This window comes from Tamandua tetradactyla, chromosome 1 (assembly GCF_023851605.1).
Source record: "Tamandua tetradactyla isolate mTamTet1 chromosome 1, mTamTet1.pri, whole genome shotgun sequence".
In the NCBI taxonomy this organism is placed as follows: Eukaryota; Metazoa; Chordata; class Mammalia; order Pilosa; family Myrmecophagidae; genus Tamandua; species Tamandua tetradactyla.
In genome coordinates, this window is record NC_135327.1 from 92,843,426 (window position 1) to 92,865,156 (window position 21,731).

Genomic DNA, 21,731 nt, shown 5'->3' on the forward strand with positions numbered 1-21,731 from the left:
CCTTGGAGAGATTCTCTATTGCCTCTTAGTTTATTTCCTTGATTGTAAAATGAAGTTACAAGGCTTACATGAGATAACCTATTTAAAAAGATATGGACAACACCCGAGTTATAGTAAACACTTAGCAAATGATCACTTTTGGATGCAAATAGATGTGGGTTCAAATCTTAGCTCTAGCAGGAAGAAAGGTCATTGTTTAAAAAAAAAAAAGTGGGGCAAGGGGCGCAGTTTCAATGAAGAAAATCTTTTCAACTCTACCTACAATTCTGATACTGTGAGAGCAGTCTTCTACTCTAATATCAATTTGGTTAAAATAAGAATAAACTTACCCTTTATGATATATGCATAAACAAGGCAGTCGTGCTATAGTATCTCCCTGCTGCAATTCTTCAAGGCATATTGCACATTCCCCAGCATCTTTACTCAGTACATCCTCTGAGGAAAGAGAAAAACAATTCACGACAATAAAGTTATCCATCAAATTAAAAAAATGAATTATGTGAATGCTAATTTATAAAAGATAGTGATTCTATCTTCCTTGGCATATTTTGTCAGAAATGCATAAAACAACTCAGCACCTAAACCGAAATACTATTTATAAATCACTGGATAATGTTTACCTTTACTTGCAGACAATATCTCTCATTTACATTTACACTTACACCCTATTGAGTCATTATAATAAGCAAGCACTAACTTTTAAGTGATTTTGCTTTTAAATGTTATCTGTAAGTCATTTATTTGGAATTTGGAATTCATTTTCCTTCTCATAATATTTAATATTAATTTGGTGCCCAAGATAGTTTAAACAGTTTAAGAGTAAGTTGGCTGAAAAGCCAACAAAAATAAAGTACTATTAATTTTTTTTTAAATTCTAAAATATTACAACTGGGTAAATTAAAGAAACCACTCTGAATATGGAATTTTAAATCCCTTTTAAAGTAAAAGTTTCATTGGAAAAAAAAGTTCAATTCATGAAATTGAAAATGAAATTTTCATTTAAATTTTATTTTATTAATGTTAAATGGAATATGCTAGCCATGTATGCTTTATGATTGTTTTTAACTGCAGAATAACTGAAAATGCCAATACTGAAAGTATAAATAAATTGTTCAATAATCTACATTCTCATTAAGCCTACAGAATAAAAAGCTAGAGCAGTAGCATGCAATATAAACTTTTACTACAACTAAGTAAATAACTGCTTTGGGAAATAAAAATCCAATAAACTACAAGGGAAAGTCGATAAACCAAATTCTACCAAAATGTTGAAAAACAAGAAAGGTAAGGAAGTTTTCTAGAATTATTAGAAACAAATTATTTGTTTGGTATCCTAATACCTCCTATAAAAGTCAACAAATCATCCACACATTTATGACAGTTTCTGGTAGAAAAATTCATTCTGTATGAAGTGGTGCCCCTTTAGTTACTCATTTTGAGATAGCACATTGAGAGGAAATGCAGATCTTCTTTGGTATATGGAAAACAAGGCATCAGCATATGGTTTATTTGTTGGGCTGAAGTGGGTGCGCAGAGTTAAGTTAAGGAGAGGCCTATTGGCTAGCTCACAGGCTAATACAGTTTATCACAATCAGACTTACACAGAAAAAGATGAATGGAAAAACAAAGCTGGGTAAATGAAAATGCCGTTTATTACCCCTCTCCCTCCAAGTGTCCTTCCCTTAAACCAAGACTTCTGACTCCTTATCCCCCTTTTCACCTTCTCTGGATTTCCATTTTCCTCTTTTTCTGGACAACTTTCAAGAGGAGATTCATAGATAAGAAACCAGTTTAATGTAAAGTACCTACAGGAAGGTAGCAGTGAGAACAAAAAGTAAAGATCAAAAGGAAGAACACAAAAGTCTTGGAAAAGGTCTATAATTCCAAACAATGAGGTATATTTCCATCAGTTGGATTTTTTCACCACAAAGATACCCAGTATCACAGTAAATAATTACATGAATGTAAATTCATGACAAATTTCTAAAAAAAAACAAACACCACTTTTAATTATAAGAGATACCATTACTTTTATATACCACCATTGAGGGAAAAAATGCTTCTATTAAACTGTGACACAACATCAATTTAAAGATGTACGGCATTTTCAAAATCTGTTGAAGTATGGGGGAGAAAAGTACATCTTAGAATTGATGGAATAAGGTATCATAATTCCTACTTTTTTAGAATACAGTAACAATGCATCTGGACTTAGTGTAGATGAATCATCAAATCTCATTTATCAAACCAGCCTCTAAAAAAACAAAGATATGCCACATTTTTTTCCATAAACGTCTATATATCAGATTCCCAATACCAAATGAAAGTAAGTAGAAGTCCACTAAGTACAGGCTTCTGAATACCCTGTTTACAGAAAAGTAGATGTCTTACAGCACTTTTATACTGACCTAAGACTATCAGTTCTCATTTTTTCATTACAATGGGTTTTTTAAACTCTTTGAGATAAGAACAGGTTCAATATCTTAAATAAAATATTCTATTTATTAGAAAATATATTTATAGCACAACAGAGACTAATCCAATCTGCATATTATAGTTAACATAGATACAGTTTAAGAATATATTGTTATTTTTAAATTTATAGGGGCAGAAAATTGACAGGGTCAAGGATTAATACCTCAGATGTTCTGCGGGTACTAAAGTTAAAAAAAATTTTTTTTAGTTTAATTTAGAATGCTGTATTATTGAAGCCAGTCAATTTTACCATATGCTCCTAAACCTTAGTCATGAAAAAATAATCAAAACTGTATTTTCTCTATCAAAAAAGGTATACCTATATACAAGAACATCCTAAAACACATTAATTTCAATGCAGAAGAAGCTCAACATTCACTGTAATTCGTTTCTAGTGAAATTATCTCTGCTCAAAAAACTAAAAGCTAATGTTAACACATTTAAATCTGTAGCCACTGTTCAACCATAACTTTGACAAGCAACTACGAGTTAGAAGACAGTTCACCCTCAAGGTTACTACCTTAAATAGCAAAAGCTTAATATTCAAATTCTAGGGTGGTGCAACAATGGCTCAGTGGCAAGAATTCTTGCCTGCTGAGCTGGAGACCTGGGTTCCATTCCCAGAGCCTGCCCATGCAAAAAAAAAAAAAAAAAAAAATTCAAATTCTAAAGTCTTATTCCAAATATAGTATCTTTATATGTTTGAAATCTTTTTTTTTCAGTTTTGAACATTCACTGTTCAATGTGGCTAATTTCTGCCTATCTGGAGGCTGGTGAGAGTATTCCCCTTGTCCATTACAGTATGATGTTGTTCTGTTGCTGAAAGGAAAGTTTTGAGCTTTTGTTTCACAAGGAGAACTACGTACTTTCAGAGTGCTATATTCAGTTATATAGGGCCTGGGAACACCATTAACCCAGGGCACTGAAGCATCTTCAAGCCAGTTGAGAAAAGAGTATCAAAAATCTTTAACTGGGTGGTATGATAGTGGCTCAGGGCAGAATCCTTACCTGCCAGGACGAAAACCCGGGTTCGATTTCTGTGCTGAATGGTTTTAAGATATGAGGTATGTGAGAGAAAGGAAAGTAGATGAAATGATTTTAAGCGAGTATGCTTTATTGGCTGCGCTCCCAGGCAGAGCTCACTGAACCCAAGATGGAGTGAGGTGAGTCTGCGCATGGGCTTTGGCGAGTGCAAGCTTTTAAGGGCAGGGGTTAGGTGATGACATGAAAAGGGCGGCACATTAAACAAAGGATCATTATGCTAGTGGGTTGAGCAGCGGGTGGTCAGGTGTCCTTTGAACAATGAGTGAATAGATGTTTGCTGCGCAAAGACCTTGATTGTAATGGTTTACCTCCCGTCTTTATGAGTCCTGCCATAGAGCCCTCCCTTACTCCCCCGACCTAACATGTGCCTGCCCACGCGAAAAAAAAAAACTTTAACAGTCAATTAAAAACATTTATGAAGATACCACCTACAAGTATTAAGGCAGATTACTAAGTAGTTGAATTGGTATGAGAGAAACAGAGAAGGGAACACTAACAAATTTAACTACTACACTTGGCTAGTCTAGATTCTGCCTCTGCCAAGCACTGACCACATGGAAACTGCAAAAAGTCCTGCTTTTTCAAAAATGTTGACCTCCTATCTAAACATCTGGGGCAGCAAAAGAATGTACTGACTACTCCTCAGTCTAACTCCTGATCTTATTCATATTGCTTATGCATTAATTTAGATGTTCTTATGTAGGAAAGGAAGAGTTAAAAGAGGGAACAGAGCAGCAGTGATTTTTAACCATTGTGGGCACAAGAAACAATCACTTAAGTATGCATTTTATCTCAAACACAGAAAAAATTTTAAAATATACCTGGGCCTCATCCCTAGAGATTCTGAAGTCTATACATGCCTCAGAAACATGACTGCTGTATCAAAGGAACAGTATGTTGTGATAGAAAAGCTTAAAATTTAGATCTGATAAACTTAATATGAATTTTCCATTCTCACCATTGTATTAGTTAGCTGTGTAACCTCAAAAACATTAGTCAACCTTTCAGTTTCCTTTTCTTCTCTAATATTAGTATAACAATTATACCAAAAAGATTATTAGAGAAATGAAATTTTAAAAAATCATGTAAAAACCCTTTATAAGTTTTAAAAATAGTATACAAAATACTTGTTTCTGTCATTATGTGGTATTATTTGATAGACCACTCCAAAAATAAGTTGCTCACCTTCCTATCTCTTTTTCTCCCTATCCTGGTTATCCCAGTTGTTTCACATTTACACAAAGACATCAGATAATCCCACAACCCCAGGAGTTCCTAATGGATACTCCTGATAGCCACTTCTAGAGATTTATTATAACTGCCAGACTGGAAACAACTCCATGCAATCAACACTGACTAGCTAATTTTTAAATTTCTTGACATTATTCCATATTTTTAAAGTATTACAAACATCTACTCTATTACATGCTTTTAAACATGTCCAATTAAAGTATTATATTAATCCTACGAAAGAATTATTCCTATCACGACTTTACAGAAAACTTTTACAGAAAATCAAGATTTTAAGAAAACTGAAGCTCAAAGAAATTATGCAACTTACCCCAGAGTTACTAAACTAGTAAATTCTGAGATCAAATCTCAAATGTAGGCTAAGTCCCTGCCCTTTCTACTACTTTTTTCTATGCTTTTTCTTATGCTGTCCAAGATGGTAGACATGCACGATTACTGAGCACTTTAAATACCGGTAGTGTAACTGAGGAACTGAATTTTCTATTTAATTTCAATAAAATACAAAACCTTAAAATATCTAGTAGTTAGTGAACACACATTTATAAACTATTACAAACTTCTGTATATTGATATTTCATTTATAACCTCTCAAGCTCTTAAATTTGCACTGTCCAAAGAGATTACTTAAAATTCAAGCAGCCAGATATGCAAAAGTAAAATATTTAGCAGGTACAAGCACATAACCATATAGTCATTGCAGATCAAGACAGCATGAAAAAAGCTGACGGCCAAAATTCTTTTGTAAACAAGACAAAAACAACAACAAAAGACTAAATTTGTTAGACAGCCAAGAAAACTCCATGCGAAAATTTCATAGTCATCACAACTTTAATTTCAAATCAAGCATCCAAACACGTATATGAACTTCAGCAAAATACAATGCCAAGCACTATTATAGATCAGGCATTTTACCTGAAGACTTATTTTTTGTTCTTGAACCCTCAATGATAGCAGTAGAAAACAAAAGCAGCTGAAATGTGAAATAATCCCTAGAAAAATCAAGAATTAAAAAAATTCACAACATTAGTAAGAATTATACAAAGAACGAAAACTTGGGGCGCACAATACTTTCATATATTACATTATCTCTTCTGAGCTTAAAAAAAGAAGTTAGCATTAATATTCTAGATTATAGATCTATGAAATGTTACTATACTCAAATATCATAAGGGAAATTAGAAATGATATTTGACCAAGGGAAGCTGCCATTTTCATAGTAAGACAAACATCAATACAAACAAGAAATAACCTTTATTAATCTGTCTAAAATTGAAAGTAACTGGTCCAAGTCAGGTTTTGTTTTCAGACCCTTATCACTCTGGTACAACTAGGAATTACAGATCTTCTCTGCCTAAATGACAATGACAATCACTGCACCAATGATTTTTGTTTAAATATAACTGAGAATTGATCTTTTAGTAAATAAACATTTAGCTATCCTTCATCTGCATTATTACAGGCTTATATGAAAATTAAGCCAAATTCTTCAAAAGGTGATAGAACTTAGAATAATTTTAAAATAAAAGTTGTACTCTTGGGAATATTTTGGAAATTGAAACTGGCACTGTTGGGGATCGAATCACGTCCCCCACAAAAGGCATGTTCAGGTCCCAACCCCTGGTCCTGTGGGTGTGAACCTATTTGTAAGTAGGACCTTTGAAGATATTAATAGTTAAAGTCTGCCAAACTTAACGAAGGTGGGCCTCAATCCAATATGGCTGAAGTCCTTATAAGCAAAAGAATTTGCACACAGAAAGAGAAGCCACAAGGAGCAGCCAGAAGCTGGAATTCAAAGGAACACAGAAGAGAAAGGAAAAGACACTACATATGCTTTGTCATGTGATTGAAAATGTCAAGGAAACCCAAAGATTGCTGGCCAGCCAGAAGATACTGACTCTGGAAGGAAGCAAGTCTTCTAGCCCCTGAAACTGTGAGCAAATAAACTCCTGTTGTTTAGCCAACCCACTGTATATTTGTTTTTGTTTTTGTTTTTTTTTGGGGGGGGGGGTCCATGTTTTCCTTTAGCTCTCTGAACATTCTTAGGACCATTTAAAATTTTGTCTGGAATGTCCCAGGTCTTGTCATCCTCATTAATGGTTTCTAATGCTATACTCTCCCTCATTGCTTGGGCTATCACACCCTGTATTTTTGTATATTTTGCAATATTTTGTTGAAACCTTGATATTTTGATATTTTAATATGTTGTCTTTAGAATTTATACACTGAGGCATCTGTTCCTTAAGCTTTCATCCAGTTAGTGCTATGATAGAACTTTCCTTGAATGCCAGGACCTAAAAACAACAACACAACAAAGTAGAAAGGAAGAAAGGAAAAAAAGAAACACCTTTCCCAGCCTTTGAACATTACACTTGAGCAAGTGCTTTCCTTCAGAGCTTATTCATTCAATGAATTTAGGGAATAGCTCCAGGCCAAGCATAAGGGCCTCCTGACCCTTTCTGTGCATGTTATCTTCGGGATTCCTCCATTTCCATAGTTCTGAAGGTCTCTTCTGCCCTAGGAAACAGTTTCCTAACATCTGGGATAGGATATGGAACTCTGTGTCCTGTAGCCCAGAATCCCTTGTCCCAGGCAGTATGACCTGACTACTGCCCCTCAGCATTCTGCAGACACACTGGGTGAGCACCTTTCTCCACCCAGGTGAAGTACTAGGACTGTGATTCCCTTAAGCCAACACTAGACAATTGGGCCAAACATACAGGCTCCAAATGTGTGTACAGGAGCTCTTTTGCTTCCTATGCAATCAGGTTCCAGAACTGGGAGCATGGCCAGTCAAGATGCCAGCAGATTCTCCTGCTTTAACTTTTTCTTGATTCGGTGCTCACCTTGTTCCTGTAGTCTTTTAATTTTTTTTTTTTAACTTTTTTTATTGTATAGTATAACATATATACTATATGAAGCAAAGAAATAAAAAAGCAATAGTTTTCAAAGCACTCTTCAATAAGTAGTTACAGGACAGATCCCAGAGTTTGTCATGGTCTGCCATATGATCTTCTCATATTTTCCCTTCTAAGCTGCTCCTGAATAAAGGAGGCTAGAGAGCTTAAATACTTTTTTATCATCACAATTGACTTTTTTCCCTTCCTTTTTTTGTGAAAAAAAAAATATATATACAAAAAAGCTATAGATTTCTAAGCACAGCATCACAATTAGTTGTAGAACATATTTCAATGTTTGACAGTGTTTACAATTTCACAATTTTAGGTTTTTACTTCCAGTTGCTCTAAAGCACTGGAGACTAAAACATATACCAATTTAACGATGCAGCATTTATATTCATTTGCTAAATCCTATCTTCTCTGTATAACTCCATCACCTTTGATCTTTTCATCACTCTCTTTGGGGTGTTTGGGCTATGGTAATTCTAAATTTTTCATATTGGAAGAGTCTGTCACTAATATGGGGTAGGGAGATGGAACTATGTGATGCCCTGAAGAGGCTGAGCTAGGTTTCAGGACTTATCTGGACTAGGTACTCATCTCGAGGTTGTAGGTTTCTGGAAAGTTACTCTAGTGCATGGAACCCTTGTGGAATCATATACTGCCCTAGGTGTTCTTTAGGGTTGGCTGGAGTGGTCCTGGCTGGGGGTTGGCAGGCTATGATAGGTAGCAAGGTCTAACTGAAGCTTGTGTAAGAGCAACCTCCAGAGTAACCTCTTAATTCTATTTAAACTCTCTCTGCCACTGATACTTTATTAATTACACTTCTTTTCGGACTTTTGGTCAGGATGGAATTGTTGATCCCATCCTGCCAGGTCTGAATTCATCCCTAGGAGTCATCTCCCACAGCACTGGGGAGATTTTCACCCTGGATGTCATGTCCCACGTAGCAGGGAGGGCAATGATTTCACTTGCAGAGTTGGGCTTAGAGAGACTGAGGCCACATCTGATATATATTTGTTTTTAATAGATGAAAAACTAAAATAAGCACCTTCTCCTAGATAATGTAACCAAACCATAAATTCTAAAAGCTAAAATATGCAAATGGAACATAAAAAAACTATACTTACAGACTTAGCTCTCTTGGGCCTTTCTGCACCTCTCTTGCCTAAAAAAATCAATCTCAGGAGTAGGGCTTTTATAAAATTTAGGAAACTGCAAGTAGCTATACAAGTCACCTAAGAAATGATTGTTATCAGATTACTTTCCAACCTTAAAATCAATCTATGATAACTTTCCTAAACAACTCCTAACTCCACACAAAATTATACTGATTTCCTAAACCTAAACAAATCCTTTTCCTAAATCAGTTTCCACATGAAAAAATATGTATTTTGAAACTGAATACATACAAAAATAAACTACACTTGAACTAAACTTACATTTAGAGTTCATTTGTTTTAAACAACTTAAAAGCACTAGTTCTAAGAAAACTAAATGACTAATCCCTCTATCTGATTTTCAAGCTTACCTTATTATTGTATACTTTTTTATTACATTAATGTATTAAATTACAATGCTGGCTTTTAATGGCAATTAAAAAGAAGTCAAGCCATTTGGGTAAAATGATGTACCAGAAAGAGCAGGCATGCAACTTACAGTCAGTCCTGGGTTCAAATCCCAACTCTTCCGGGTTTAAATTTCAATTCTTCCAACTGATTGAGGGATATAAGGATAATAGTACCTGATTCATAGGGTAGTAATAAGAATTAAATAAGATATATCTGTGAAATGTCTAACATTGTACACGGGATGGAGCAGATATGAAATGAATATCAGATATGAAATTATTGCCAAGAAAGGATTCTCAGTTTTTCTCCAATCTAATGTGGTAATAATGATGAAACTTGTACATTCCATCCCATAGGATTGCTGTGATGATCTAATGAGATAATGCAAATGGAAGGCAGACTTACAGAAAAAGAACAGGCTTGAACTTTGGACCATTCACAAACCTCTGTAAGCCTCATTTTCTTCAAATAAATTGAAGGTAAAGAGAACTACATCTTAAATAAACTGAAGGTCATAAGAACTACATCTCATGAGTTCCTTAATGTAATTAAAAGAAAAAGAGATAATGAATATGAAAATATCTAAAAATGTTAGGTAATAAATACAAAATTTTATTATTTTATTACTGAAGTAAACAGTAAATGTCCACTTAAACTGTTTTGTACCAGACAATACATATTATAGTATGGTACATGAGAACTATCATCAGATTTATGAACTAGAATTACATCATTTTGTTTGGGGGAATTTGAGGTTCTAAGAGTTCTACAATATGTAGGTCTACTGCTTTTGTTGAGACGAAAGTATGTTATAATGCAGCTTTCTTTTCTGCTTCCCCTTGAGGTTGTAAGATAATTAGGCAGATCGACTAATAACATACTATGCAAGGGACAAACTCAAACACCTACAGAAAAACGACAGAAAAGTTTAAGCAGTAGCTAACCTTCTTAATTAATTTAAGAGGAAAAACAAAAACCTGGCACAGTTGTGACAATAAATGCCAACTGATGTTTGGCTGAGGTTTGAGGGATTAATAGGAAAACAAGACAAACTAGTCCATGCAGCTCCATCTAAAGGGGCACCAATACTATAGCTGAATGCCATTAGGGAATGAAGGCCCAGCATGGTCAAGATGCTATATATTTAAAGTAGCTGGAAATTAGGATTTTAGGTGAACTTTCTCTTTTGTAATATATTGACTCAAAAAACATTTTTGACGCTACATAAGTGAAGTTAAACATATCTGTGAGTCAGATATAGCCAATAATTTGCAACCTCTGTATTAAATAAACAGGGTAAATTGCTTGAGGGCACGGGACCTTGTAGGTTCTGCTTACCCTGGCACATAGCACAGCGTTTTGCACACATGTTCTAGTTTGCTAGCTGCCGGAATAAAAGGGGATTTACTTCATTAGTTTTTCAGAGGAAAGGCAGCTAACTTTCATTTGAGGTTCTTTCTCATGTGGGAAGGCGCAGAATGGTCTCCTGTGGGCCTTCTCTCCAGGCCTCTGGGTTCCAACAACTTTCCCCAAGGCAATTCCTTTCTGCATCTCCAAAGGCATGGACTGAATTGTGAGTGCTGAGATGAGGTATGCCAAGCTGCTTGGGCTGTGCTACGTTGTGCTCTCTCATTTAAGCACCAGCCAATTAAGTCAAAGGTCTTAAAAAAAAAAGCACACCTCCTAGCTGACTGCAGATGTAATCAGCAACAGATGAGGTTCACGTACCATTGGCTCATGTCCACAGCAACAGAACTAGGTGCCTTCACCTGGCCAAGTTGACCAACTGAATCTAACTACCACATGTCCACCCCTTGTCAACCTGGCAGCTACTTGCATCACCTTAAACAATATTAAGGTGCAAAAAATTCTCTTCTGGCTGTGGACCTGCTTAGGTCCTTTTTCCACATACATTTGCATTTTACAGTTTGCTTTATTATCTCAGTAAAGAACATTTAAGATATCTGTCCTGTGTGTACATACTTTTAACACTCTACCCATACATAGTAGACATATAAGCATTTGTTGGACTACAGCATATATTATGTAGTGCTCTCTAGTTGATAGGCTGATAAGTATGTATCTTCAGATAAAGAAGGCAATATACACTTAAAAAATATATAGGTCTGAGCTGAGCTGAGTCACTAAGGCAACAAACAAAATGCCCAGGTCACTAGCAATAGCAACCTTCTGACCTAGCATTTTCTCTGTCTGTTGGCTGTTCACCTGTTGGTGGGTGTTTTCTCTAAGTTTAAGATCTATTGCTTTGTTAGTTTATTCAAAAAATATTTATCAAGCACCTGATGTGTTGTTCTAGTTTGCTAGCTAGATCTACAAACTAGATTGTGGAGGATCTATAAAATGGGACCTCAGGTAATGAAACCACCTGGAAATCAAGGAAGAACAAGTGTGAAATGCGTTTTAAAACAAATGTTTTAAAAATAAGCCAGAAACAAAAGAGCAATATTGTACAGTCTCATTTAGAAAATACTTACTGTAAGCTTGTAACAGTCATACTTAGTATGGAGCAGTAAATGTTATTTCTGGATTTTGAGAGTCTGTTTTATATATGTACGTGCTGGTTTAAAAGGATTATGTACCATACAAAAGCCATGGTTTAATCCTGATCCAATCTTGTGGGAGCAAAGATCTCTTTTAATCCCTATTCAATAGCTAAACTTGGAATCTTTTGATTAGATTATCTCCATGAAGATGTGGCACGCCCGATTGTGGGTATTAACTTTTTGATTAGATGGAGATGTGACTCCACCCATTCCAGGTGAGTCTTGATCAGTTTACTGGAATCCTTTAAAAGAGGAAGCATTTTGGAGAGAGTAACAGAGCCATGAGAGAAGAAAGCCATGAGAACCAGGAGAGACCTCACAGACAGAGACTTCTGGAGATGAAGAAGGAAAACATCCCTTGGGGAACCCCATGAAACAAGAAGCATGGAGAGAAAGATAGCAGATGTCATCATGTGCCTTTTCAGTTGAGAGACAAACCCTGAACTTCATCAGCCTTTTGTGAGTAAAGGTAACCTCTTATTGGTGTCCTAATTTGAACATTTTTATACACTTGCTTTAACTGTCACATTTTCATGGCATTAGAACTGCAAATTTGCAACTTAATAAATTCCCCTTCTGTTTCTGGTATATTGCATTCTGGCAGCTAGCAAACTAGAACAATGTATAACTTCATGTTTCCAGATGAGAATGAAGCTGATCAGGTAGGGATCAAGGTAATTCAGAATACAGGGATAAGGAACACATGGTTTATATTTTACAACTTCACCTACTCTATGAGACAAAGAAAGAAAGTTTTATTCATCCAGAACCTAAATTTTCCGTAGCACATAATCTAACTCAATCTTTCTAGATAGATCATTTAAAACACAGGGAGAGCCCAGAATAAGAATGAGGGCCTTTAATCCTGTACAGCTTAACATAATGCCTGGATACATCCTAGAGTATTTTAAGCAGATAATCAAAAAGTATTGGCACTTTCTCCGCGGGCGGCGCTCCCGCCGCAAGCCAGCCAGCCCTCCTCTCCCTCTTTCTCCGCGGGCAGCGCTCCTGCCGCCAGCCAGCCAGCCCTCCTCTACCTCTTTCTCCGCCGGCGGAGCTCCCGCCGCCAGCCAGCCAGCCCTCCTCTCCCTCTTTCTCCGCCAGCGGCGCTCCCGCCGCCTGCCAGCCAGCCCTCCTCTCCCTCTTTCTCCGCCGGCGGCGCTCCCGTCGCCAGCCAGCCAGCCCTCTTCTTCCCTCTTCACCGCCGCCATCTGGCCCTTCTCTTTCCCCTCCTGCTCCGGCGCTCCATCCGCCATCTTATCGTTCCCTTTCTCCTCCTGCTCCGGCGGCTCTCCAACCACCACCGTGTCCTCTGCCGCCTTCACCAGCTCCTCTGCCACTGTCCTCGACAGCCTTGCCACCCTCACCTTTCCTCCTCCAGAACAGCTACTGGGGGAGTGGAGACGATACAGAGCAGCTCCCGGAGCCACGACAGAGATCAAAGGGATGGTGTACCCCATCCTAGAATGGCTGACTGTCTGGGAGAACCAGCTCCGGTGAGATCGCCGAAGGGCGCGGGCTTTCCTGGGCGGGAGGCAAGCGGCCAGAGTCCCTCCCTTCCTCCTTCCCAGGCCAGCTGGCAGAATTGGGCAGGCGGTCCCCTTGGGCCGCGGCGGCTGACGCCCCCACCACGCGAGGCCTCCCAGACCAAATGAGAGAGTTGGGTTGGAAATCCCCAGACCGCGGAGAACGGTGACCGGGGGGGGTCCCTTCCAAACACGTGACTCCCTGGTCCAGCTGGGAACGGTGCACTCTACCAGGCCGCGGCGGCTCGCGCCCTGCCGCCATGCATGGCGCCCCGGGCCGACTAGGAAATTCGGTTGGGCGCTCTCCCGGGCTGCGGCGGACGGCGACCCTCAACGCGTTCAGACCCCCGGGTCGGCTGGCACTCTTCCAAGCCGCTTCGGCTGGCAAACCTCCCCCACGGCGAGAGTTTTCCAAGGTTAAAGGACCCACAGCACCTTTTGCTGGTAGAACCCGCAGACAAACGTGTGCCACGAGTGCCACCTACTGGGCAGGATAGGAAAGACAGAACCCAGAGATTGCACAGAAGGATCTTTCAGTCTGTTGGGTCCAACACCGAGGGAAGTCTGACTACATGCCCAGACGCCAGCAGAGGATAACAGATCACGCTCAGAAAATTGAAAATATGGCCCAGTCAAAGGAACAGACCAATACTTCAAATGAGATACAGAAGCTGAAACAACTAATGCTGAATATACGAACAGAAATGGAAAACCTCTTCAAAAACGAAATCGATAAATTGAGGGAGGACATGAAGCAGACATGGGCTGAACAAAAAGAAAAAACAGAAACACTGAAAACACAAATCATAGAGCTTATGGAAGTGAAGGATAAAATAGAAAAGATGGAAAAAACAATGGATACCTACAATGATAGATTTAAAGACACAGAAGATAGAATTAGTGATTTGGAGGATGGAACATCTGAATTCCAAAAACAAACAGAAACTATCAGGAAAAGAATGGAAAAATTTGAACAGGGTATCAGGGAACTCAAGGACAATATGAACCGCACATATATACGTGTTGTGGGTGTCCCAGAAGGAGAAGAGAAGGGAAAAGGAGGAGAAAAATTAATGGAAGAAATTATCACTGAAAATTTCCCAACTCTTATGAAAGACCTAAAATTACAGATCCAAGAAGTGCAGCGCACCCCAAAGAGATTAGACCCAAATAGGCGTTCTCCAAGACACTTACTAGTTAGAATGTCAGAGGTCAAAGAGAAAGAGAGGATCTTGAAAGCAGCAAGAGAAAAACAATCCATCACATACAAGGGAAACCCAATAAGACTATGTGTAGATTTCTCAGCAGAAACCATGGAAGCTAGAAGACAGTGGGATGATATATTTAAATTACTAAAAGAGAAAAACTGCCAACCAAGACTCCTATATCCAGCAAAATTGTCCTTCAAAAATGAGGGAGAAATTAAAACATTCTCAGACAAAAAGTCACTGAGAGAATTTGTGACCAAGAGACAAGCTCTGCAAGAAATACTAAAGGGAGAACTAGAGTCAGATACGAAAAGACAGAAGAGAGAGGTATGGAGAAGAGTGTAGAAAGAAGGAAAGTCAGATATGATATATATAATACAAAAGGCAAAATGCTAGAGGAAAATATTATCCAAACAGTAATAACACTAAATGTTAATGGACTGAATTCCCCAATCAAAAGACATAGACTGGCAGAATGGATTAAAAAACAGGATCCTTCTATATGCTGTCTACAGGAAACACATCTTAGACCCAAAGATAAACATAGGTTGAAAATGAAAGGTTGGAAAAAGATATTTCATGCAAATAACAACCAGAAAAGAGCAGGAGTGGCTATACTAATATCCAACAAATTAGACTTCAAATGTAAAACAGTTCAAAGAGACAAAGAAGGATACTCTCTACTAATCAAAGGAACAATTAAACAAGAAGACATAACAATCATAAATATTTACACACCGAATCAGAATGCCCCAAAATACGTGAGGAATACACTGCAATTACTGAAAAGGGAAATAGACACATCTACCATAGTACTTGGAGACTTCAATTCACCATTCTCATCAATGGACAGAACATCTAGACAGAGGATCAATAAAGAAATAGAGAATCTGAATATTACTATAAATGAGCTAGACTTAACAGACATTTATAGGACATTACATCCCACAACAGCAAGATACACCTTTTTCTCAAGTGCTCATGGATCATTCTCAAAGATAGACCATATGCTGGGTCACAAAACAAGTCTTAACAAATTTAAAAAGATTGAAATCATACACAACACTTTCTCGGATCATAAAGGAATGAAGTTGGAAATCAATAATAGGCGGAGTGCCAGAAAATTCACAAATACGTGGAGGCTCAACAACACACTCTTAAACAACGAGTGGGTCAAAGAAGAAATTGCAAGAGAAATTAGAAAATACCTCGAGGCGAATGAAAACGAAAACACAACATATCAAAACCTATGGGACGCAGCAAAGGCAGTGCTAAGAGGGAAATTTATTGCCCTAAATGCCTACATCAGAAAAGAAGAAAAGGCAAAAATGCAGGAATTAACTGTCCACTTGGAAGAACTGGAGAAAGAACAGCAAACTAATCCCAAAGCAAGCAAAAGGAAAGAAATAACAAAGATTAGAGCAGAAATAAATGAAATCGAAAACTTGAAAACAATAGGGAAAATCAATAAGACCAGAAGTTGGTTCTATGAGAAAATCAATAAGATTGATGGGCCCTTAGCAAGATTGACAAAAAGAAGAAGAGAGAGGATGCAAATAAATAAGATCAGAAATGGAAGAGGAGACATAACTACTGACCTCACAGAAATAAAGGAGGTAATAACAGGATACTATGAACAACTTTACGCTAATAAATACAACAACTTAGATGAAATGGACGGGTTCCTGGAAAGACATGAACAACCAACTTTGACTCAAGAAGAAATAGATGACCTCAACAAACCAATCACAAGTAAAGAGATTGAATTAGTCATTCAAAAGCTCTCTAAAAAGAAAAGTCCAGGACCAGACGGCTTCACATGTGAATTCTATCAAACATTCCAGAAAGAATTAGTACCAACTCTCCTCAAACTCTTCAAAATAATTGAAGTGGAGGGAAAACTACCTAATTCATTCTATGAAGCCAACATCACCCTCATACCCAAACCAGGCAAAGATATTACAAAAAAAGAAAACTACAGACCAATCTCTCTAATGAATATAGATGCAAAAATCCTCAATAAAATTCTAGCAAATCGTATCCAACAACACATTAAAAGAATTATACATGATGACCAAGTAGGATTCATCCCAGGTATGCAAGGATGGTTCAACATAAGGAAATCAATTAATGTAATACACCATATCAACAAATCAAAGAAGAAAAATCACATGATCATCTCAATTGATGCAGAGAAGGCATTTGACAAGATTCAACATCCTTTCCTGTTGAAAACACTTCAAAGATAGGAATACAAGGGACCTTCCTTAAAATGATAGAGGGAATATATGAAAAACCCACAGCTAATATCATCCTCAATGGGGAAAAATTGAAAGCTTTCCCCCTAAGATCAGGAACAAGACAAGGATGTCCACTATCACCACTATTATTCAACATTGTGTTGGAGGTTCTAGCCAGAGCAATTAGACAAGAAAAAGAAAGACAAGGCATCAAAATTGGAAAGGAAGAAGTAAAACTATCACTGTTTGCAGACGATATGATACTATACGTCGAAAACCCGGAAAAATCCACAACAAAACTACTAGAGCTAATAAATGAGTACAGCAAAGTAGCAGGTTACAAGATCAACATTCAAAAATCTGTAGCGTTTCTATACACTAGTAATGAACAAGCTGAGGGGGAAATCAAGAAACGAATCCCATTTACAATTGCAACTAAAGGAATAAAATACCTAGGAATAAATTTAACTAAAGAGACAAAAAACCTATATAAAGAAAACTACAAAAAAACTGCTAAAAGAAATCACAGAAGACCTAAATAGATGGAAGGGCATACCGTGTTCATGGATTGGAAGACTAAATATAATTAAGATGTCAATCCTACCTAAACTGATCTACAGATTCAACGCAATACCAATCAAAATCCCAACAACTTATTTTTCAGAATTAGAAAAACCAATAAGCAAATTTATCTGGAAGGGCAGTTTGCCCCGAATTGCTAAAAACATCTTGAGGAAAAAAAACGAAGCTGGAGGTCTCGCGCTGCCGGACTTTTAAGGCATATTATGAAGCCACAGTGGTCAAAACAGCATGGTACTGGCATAAAGATAGATAAATCGACCAATGGAATCGAATAGAGTGCTCACATATAGACCCTCTCATCTATGGACATTTGATCTTTGATAAGGCAGTCAAGCCAACTCACCTGAGACAGAAGAGTCTCTTCAATAAATGGTGCCTAGAGAACTGGATATCCATATGCAAAAGAATGAAAGAAGACCCGTATCTCACACCTTATACAAAAGTTAACTCCAAATGCATCAAAGATCTAAACATTAGGTCTAAGACCATAAAACAGTTAGAGGAAAATGTAGGGAGATATCTTATGAATCTTACAATTGGAGGCAGTTTTATGGACCTTAAACCTAAAGCAAGAGCACTGAAGAAAGAAATAAATAAATGGGAGCTCCTCAAAATTAAACACTTTTGTGCATCAAAGAACTTCATCAAGAAAGTAGAAAGACAGGGCGGGCCGCGGTGGCTCAGCGGGCAAAGTGCTTGCCTGCTATGCCGGAGGACCTCGGTTCGATTCCCGGCCCCAGCCCATGTAACAAAAACGGAGAAACAGAATACAATAAAACCAGAAAATGTTTAAAGATGTTTCCCTTTCTTCCTTCCTTCCTTCCTTCTATCCTTCCTTCCTTCTCTCTGTCTTTCCTTAAAAAAAAAAAAAAAAAAAAAAAAAAAAAAAAAAAAAAAAAAAGAAAGTAGAAAGACAGCCTACACAATGGGAGACAATATTTGGAAATGACATATCAGATAAAGGTCTAGTATCCAGAATTTATAAAGAGATTGTTCAACTCAACAACAAAAAGACAGCCAACCCAGTTACAAAATGGGAAAAAGACTTGAACAGACACCTACCAGAAGAGGAAATACGGATGGCCAAGAGGCACATGAAGAGATGCTCAATGTCCCTGGCCATTAGAGAAATGTAAATCAAAACCACAATGAGATATCATCTCACACCCACCCGAATGGCCATTATCAACAAAACAGAAAATGACAAGTGCTGGAGAGGATGCGGAGAAAGAGGGAGGCACACTTATCCACTGTTGGTGGGAATGTCAAATGGTGCAACCACTGTGGAAGGCAGTTTGGCATTCCTCAAAAAGCTGAATATAGAATTGCCATATGACCCAGCAATACCATTGTTAGGTATCTACTCAAAGGACTTAAGGGCAAAGACACAAACGGACATTTGCACACCAATGTTTATAGCAGCGTTATTTACAATTGCAAAGAGATGGAAATAGCCAAAATGTCCATCAACAGAAGAATGGCTAAACAAACTGTGGTATATACATACGATGGAATATTATGCAGCTTTAAGACAAGATAAACTTATGAAGCATGTAATAACATGGATGGACCTAGAGAACATTATGGTGAGTGAGTCCAGCCAAAAACTAAAGGACAAATACTGTATGTCCCACTGATGTGAACGGACATTCGAGAATAAACTTGGAATATGTCATTGGTAACAGAGTCCAGCAGGATTTAGAAACAGGGTAAGATAATGGGTAATTGGAGCTGAAGGGATACAGACTGTGCAACAGGATTAGATACAAAAACTCAAAAATGGACAGCACAATAATACCTAAGTGTAAAGTAATCATGTTAAAACACTGAATGAAGCTGCATCTGAGCTATAGGGTTTTTTTTGTTTTGTTGTTTTTTTTTTTTACTATTGTTATTACTTTTATTTCTTTTCTCTATATTAACATTCTATATCTTTTTCTGTTGTGTTGCTAGTTCCTCTAAACCGATGCAAATGTACTAAGAAACAATGATCATGCATCTGTGTGATGATGTTAAGAATTACTGATTGCATATGTAGAATGGTATGATTTCTAAATGTTGTAATTTTTTTCCGTTAATTAATAAAAAAAGAATTATTAAAAAATAATATAAAATAAAAAATATAACAATAATGAAATTAAAAAAAAAAAAAGAACTATACCAATACCCAAACTGGTCTTTAATGAGATATTTTCCTTCCAATTTTTGCTTATTAATGCCAGTTTAGTTTTTTACGTTCCAAATAATTTCTAAAAGAACTTCATTATATAGTCCTAATTAAATCTTTTTACCACTTTTCTCATTTATTTTTCTCTCCTGCCTCCAGCTATATGTGCCTAATTGTTATTCCCAAAGGTATCTTCCTTTTCTTCCCAAATTTTATTAACCTTGCAAGGCCCAGGTTAAATGTCTAAATAAAGACAATTTGCTTTAACTGTTATTGTGCACACACATAAAAAATACTTTTTTGAAAGGGTAAAATTATTGGTAGATATGGCTGAGCCCCTAGTTTTGCTACTTAAAAGAAGAAACAGACACACAAAATGAGATCAATTTGGAAATGCATTTTATTAATATTTTAAATAGAATTCCTATAAAATGAGAGTCTTCTAGTACTCCATCTTAACCAAAATAAGTGCCCAATGGAAAAAAGCTTTTCCCTTTAGGACAAATATATTACTTCACTTGGGCTCTTATACTCCAAGTATTTTCAGGGTCTCTGTTTTATTTCTTCTTCTCTGATTTCTCCTTTTTTATTGATTAATGTTTTTTTATTTTGAAGTGTAACTTATATGTTAAAAGAAAAAAAGAGAAAAAGCAATAATTTTCAAAGTATACTCCAACAAGCAGCTACAGAACAGACTGCACAGTCTGTTATGGGTTACCATTCTGAAGTTTCAGTTTTTTTCTTCTAGCTGTTCCCAAACAACAAAGACTGAAAGAAATATCAATATAGTGATTTTTCAGTGGCCATACTCATTTGTTAAATCCTATCTTCTCTCTTATAACTCTTCCTTCCCCTTTGATTCTTCTCCCACTCTATAAGTATCTTTGGGCTATGCCCTTCCAAACTTTTTCATGTTGACAAGGGGTGTCAATAATACAGAACAGGGGGATGGAATTAGTAGATATTCCTGGAGAGGCTGGCCCCTCTGGAAGTAAATGGGTTTCAGGAAAGCATGAAACTTTTTACATCTCAGAGCCCTAAGTGCTCTTTAGGGTTAATAAGCATGATGTTGGTTGGGATTTGGCAAACCGTGGCAATGAGCAATATCTTGCTAAAGATTGCATAAGAGTAGCCTCAGTAACAGATTCTCGACTCTAAATGAACTCTCTTAGCCACTGATATCCTGTTTTGTTACCTTTCTTTACCCCTTTCAGTCCAGAAGGCATTATTGATCCCACAGTGACAGCACCAGGTTCATCCGTGGGAATCATGTCACTCATTGTGAGGGAGACTTTCACCCCTGAAAATCATGTACGCATAGAGGGGAGGGTAATGAGTTTTCTTGCAAAGTTGGGCTTATCTGATTTCTTCTTAAATGCAAGAAAGCTTATTTGGAATAACAGCAATCACATAAAAATCAACATTATTAAAGTGAAAGGATGAGAACACACAAAACAGGGAAGGTTTTTATAAAGATCTATGAAACGCTGAGACAAAATAAGAATTATTAAATAAAGAAAAAAAGATGTCATCCCCTGTTCTAGTTTGCTAGCTGCCGGAATGCAACACACCAGAGATGGACTGGTTTTTAATAAATGGGGATTTATTTTGTTGGTTTTTCAGAGGAAAGGCAGCTAACTTTTGACTGATGTTCTTTCTTACTTGGGAAGGCACATGGCTATCTCTGCTGGCCTTCTCTCCAGGCCTCTGGATTCCAACATCTTTCCCCAGGGTTATTCCTTTCTGCATCTCCAAAGGCCTGGAACGAGCTGTGGGTGCCAAGATGAGGTATGCTGATGAGCTGCTTGGGCTGTGCTAGGTTGCACTCTCTCATTTAAGCACCAGCCAATTAAGTTAAACATCGTCATTAAAGCAGGCACACCTCCTAGCCGACTGCAGATCTAATGAGCAACAGATGAAATTCAGGTACCATTGGCTCATGGCCACAGCAACAGAACTAGGCACGTTCACCTGGCCAGGTTGACACCTGAACCTAACTACCACATTCCCCTTGTCAGATTTATTAATGAAATCTGAAGTGGAAATCTGAGACCAACTTCATGTCTTAGAGATCTAATAGAACTTCCTTCTTCTCACTTTTAACTAAGTATTTTAATTTCTATTCCTATTCTATGTGTCTTCTTTTATAAGCCATAAGGAACCTCAAAACAATACTTTTGATGTATCCAGTTTTTTACAGAGTTTC

The 21,731-nt window shown here is 37.3% G+C and overlaps 2 protein-coding genes across 3 annotated transcripts in view; one reads left to right on the plus strand and one right to left on the minus strand.

The window, feature by feature from the left end:
• Window positions 1-9,730, plus strand: part of NOD1 (nucleotide binding oligomerization domain containing 1) — a 173,773-nt gene extending 164,043 nt beyond the window's left edge. For both annotated transcript variants that reach the window (XR_013159432.1, XR_013159430.1), the window contains one exon: window positions 9,595-9,730. The gene's annotated coding sequence lies outside the window, so the exon portion shown is untranslated. The remainder of the gene's footprint in view (window positions 1-9,594) is intronic.
• Window positions 1-21,731, minus strand: part of ZNRF2 (zinc and ring finger 2) — a 125,252-nt gene that overhangs the window by 11,819 nt on the left and 91,702 nt on the right. The window contains exon 3 of the mRNA XM_077120714.1: window positions 330-435. Within this exon, the coding sequence (XP_076976829.1) occupies window positions 330-435 (106 nt within the window). The remainder of the gene's footprint in view (window positions 1-329; window positions 436-21,731) is intronic.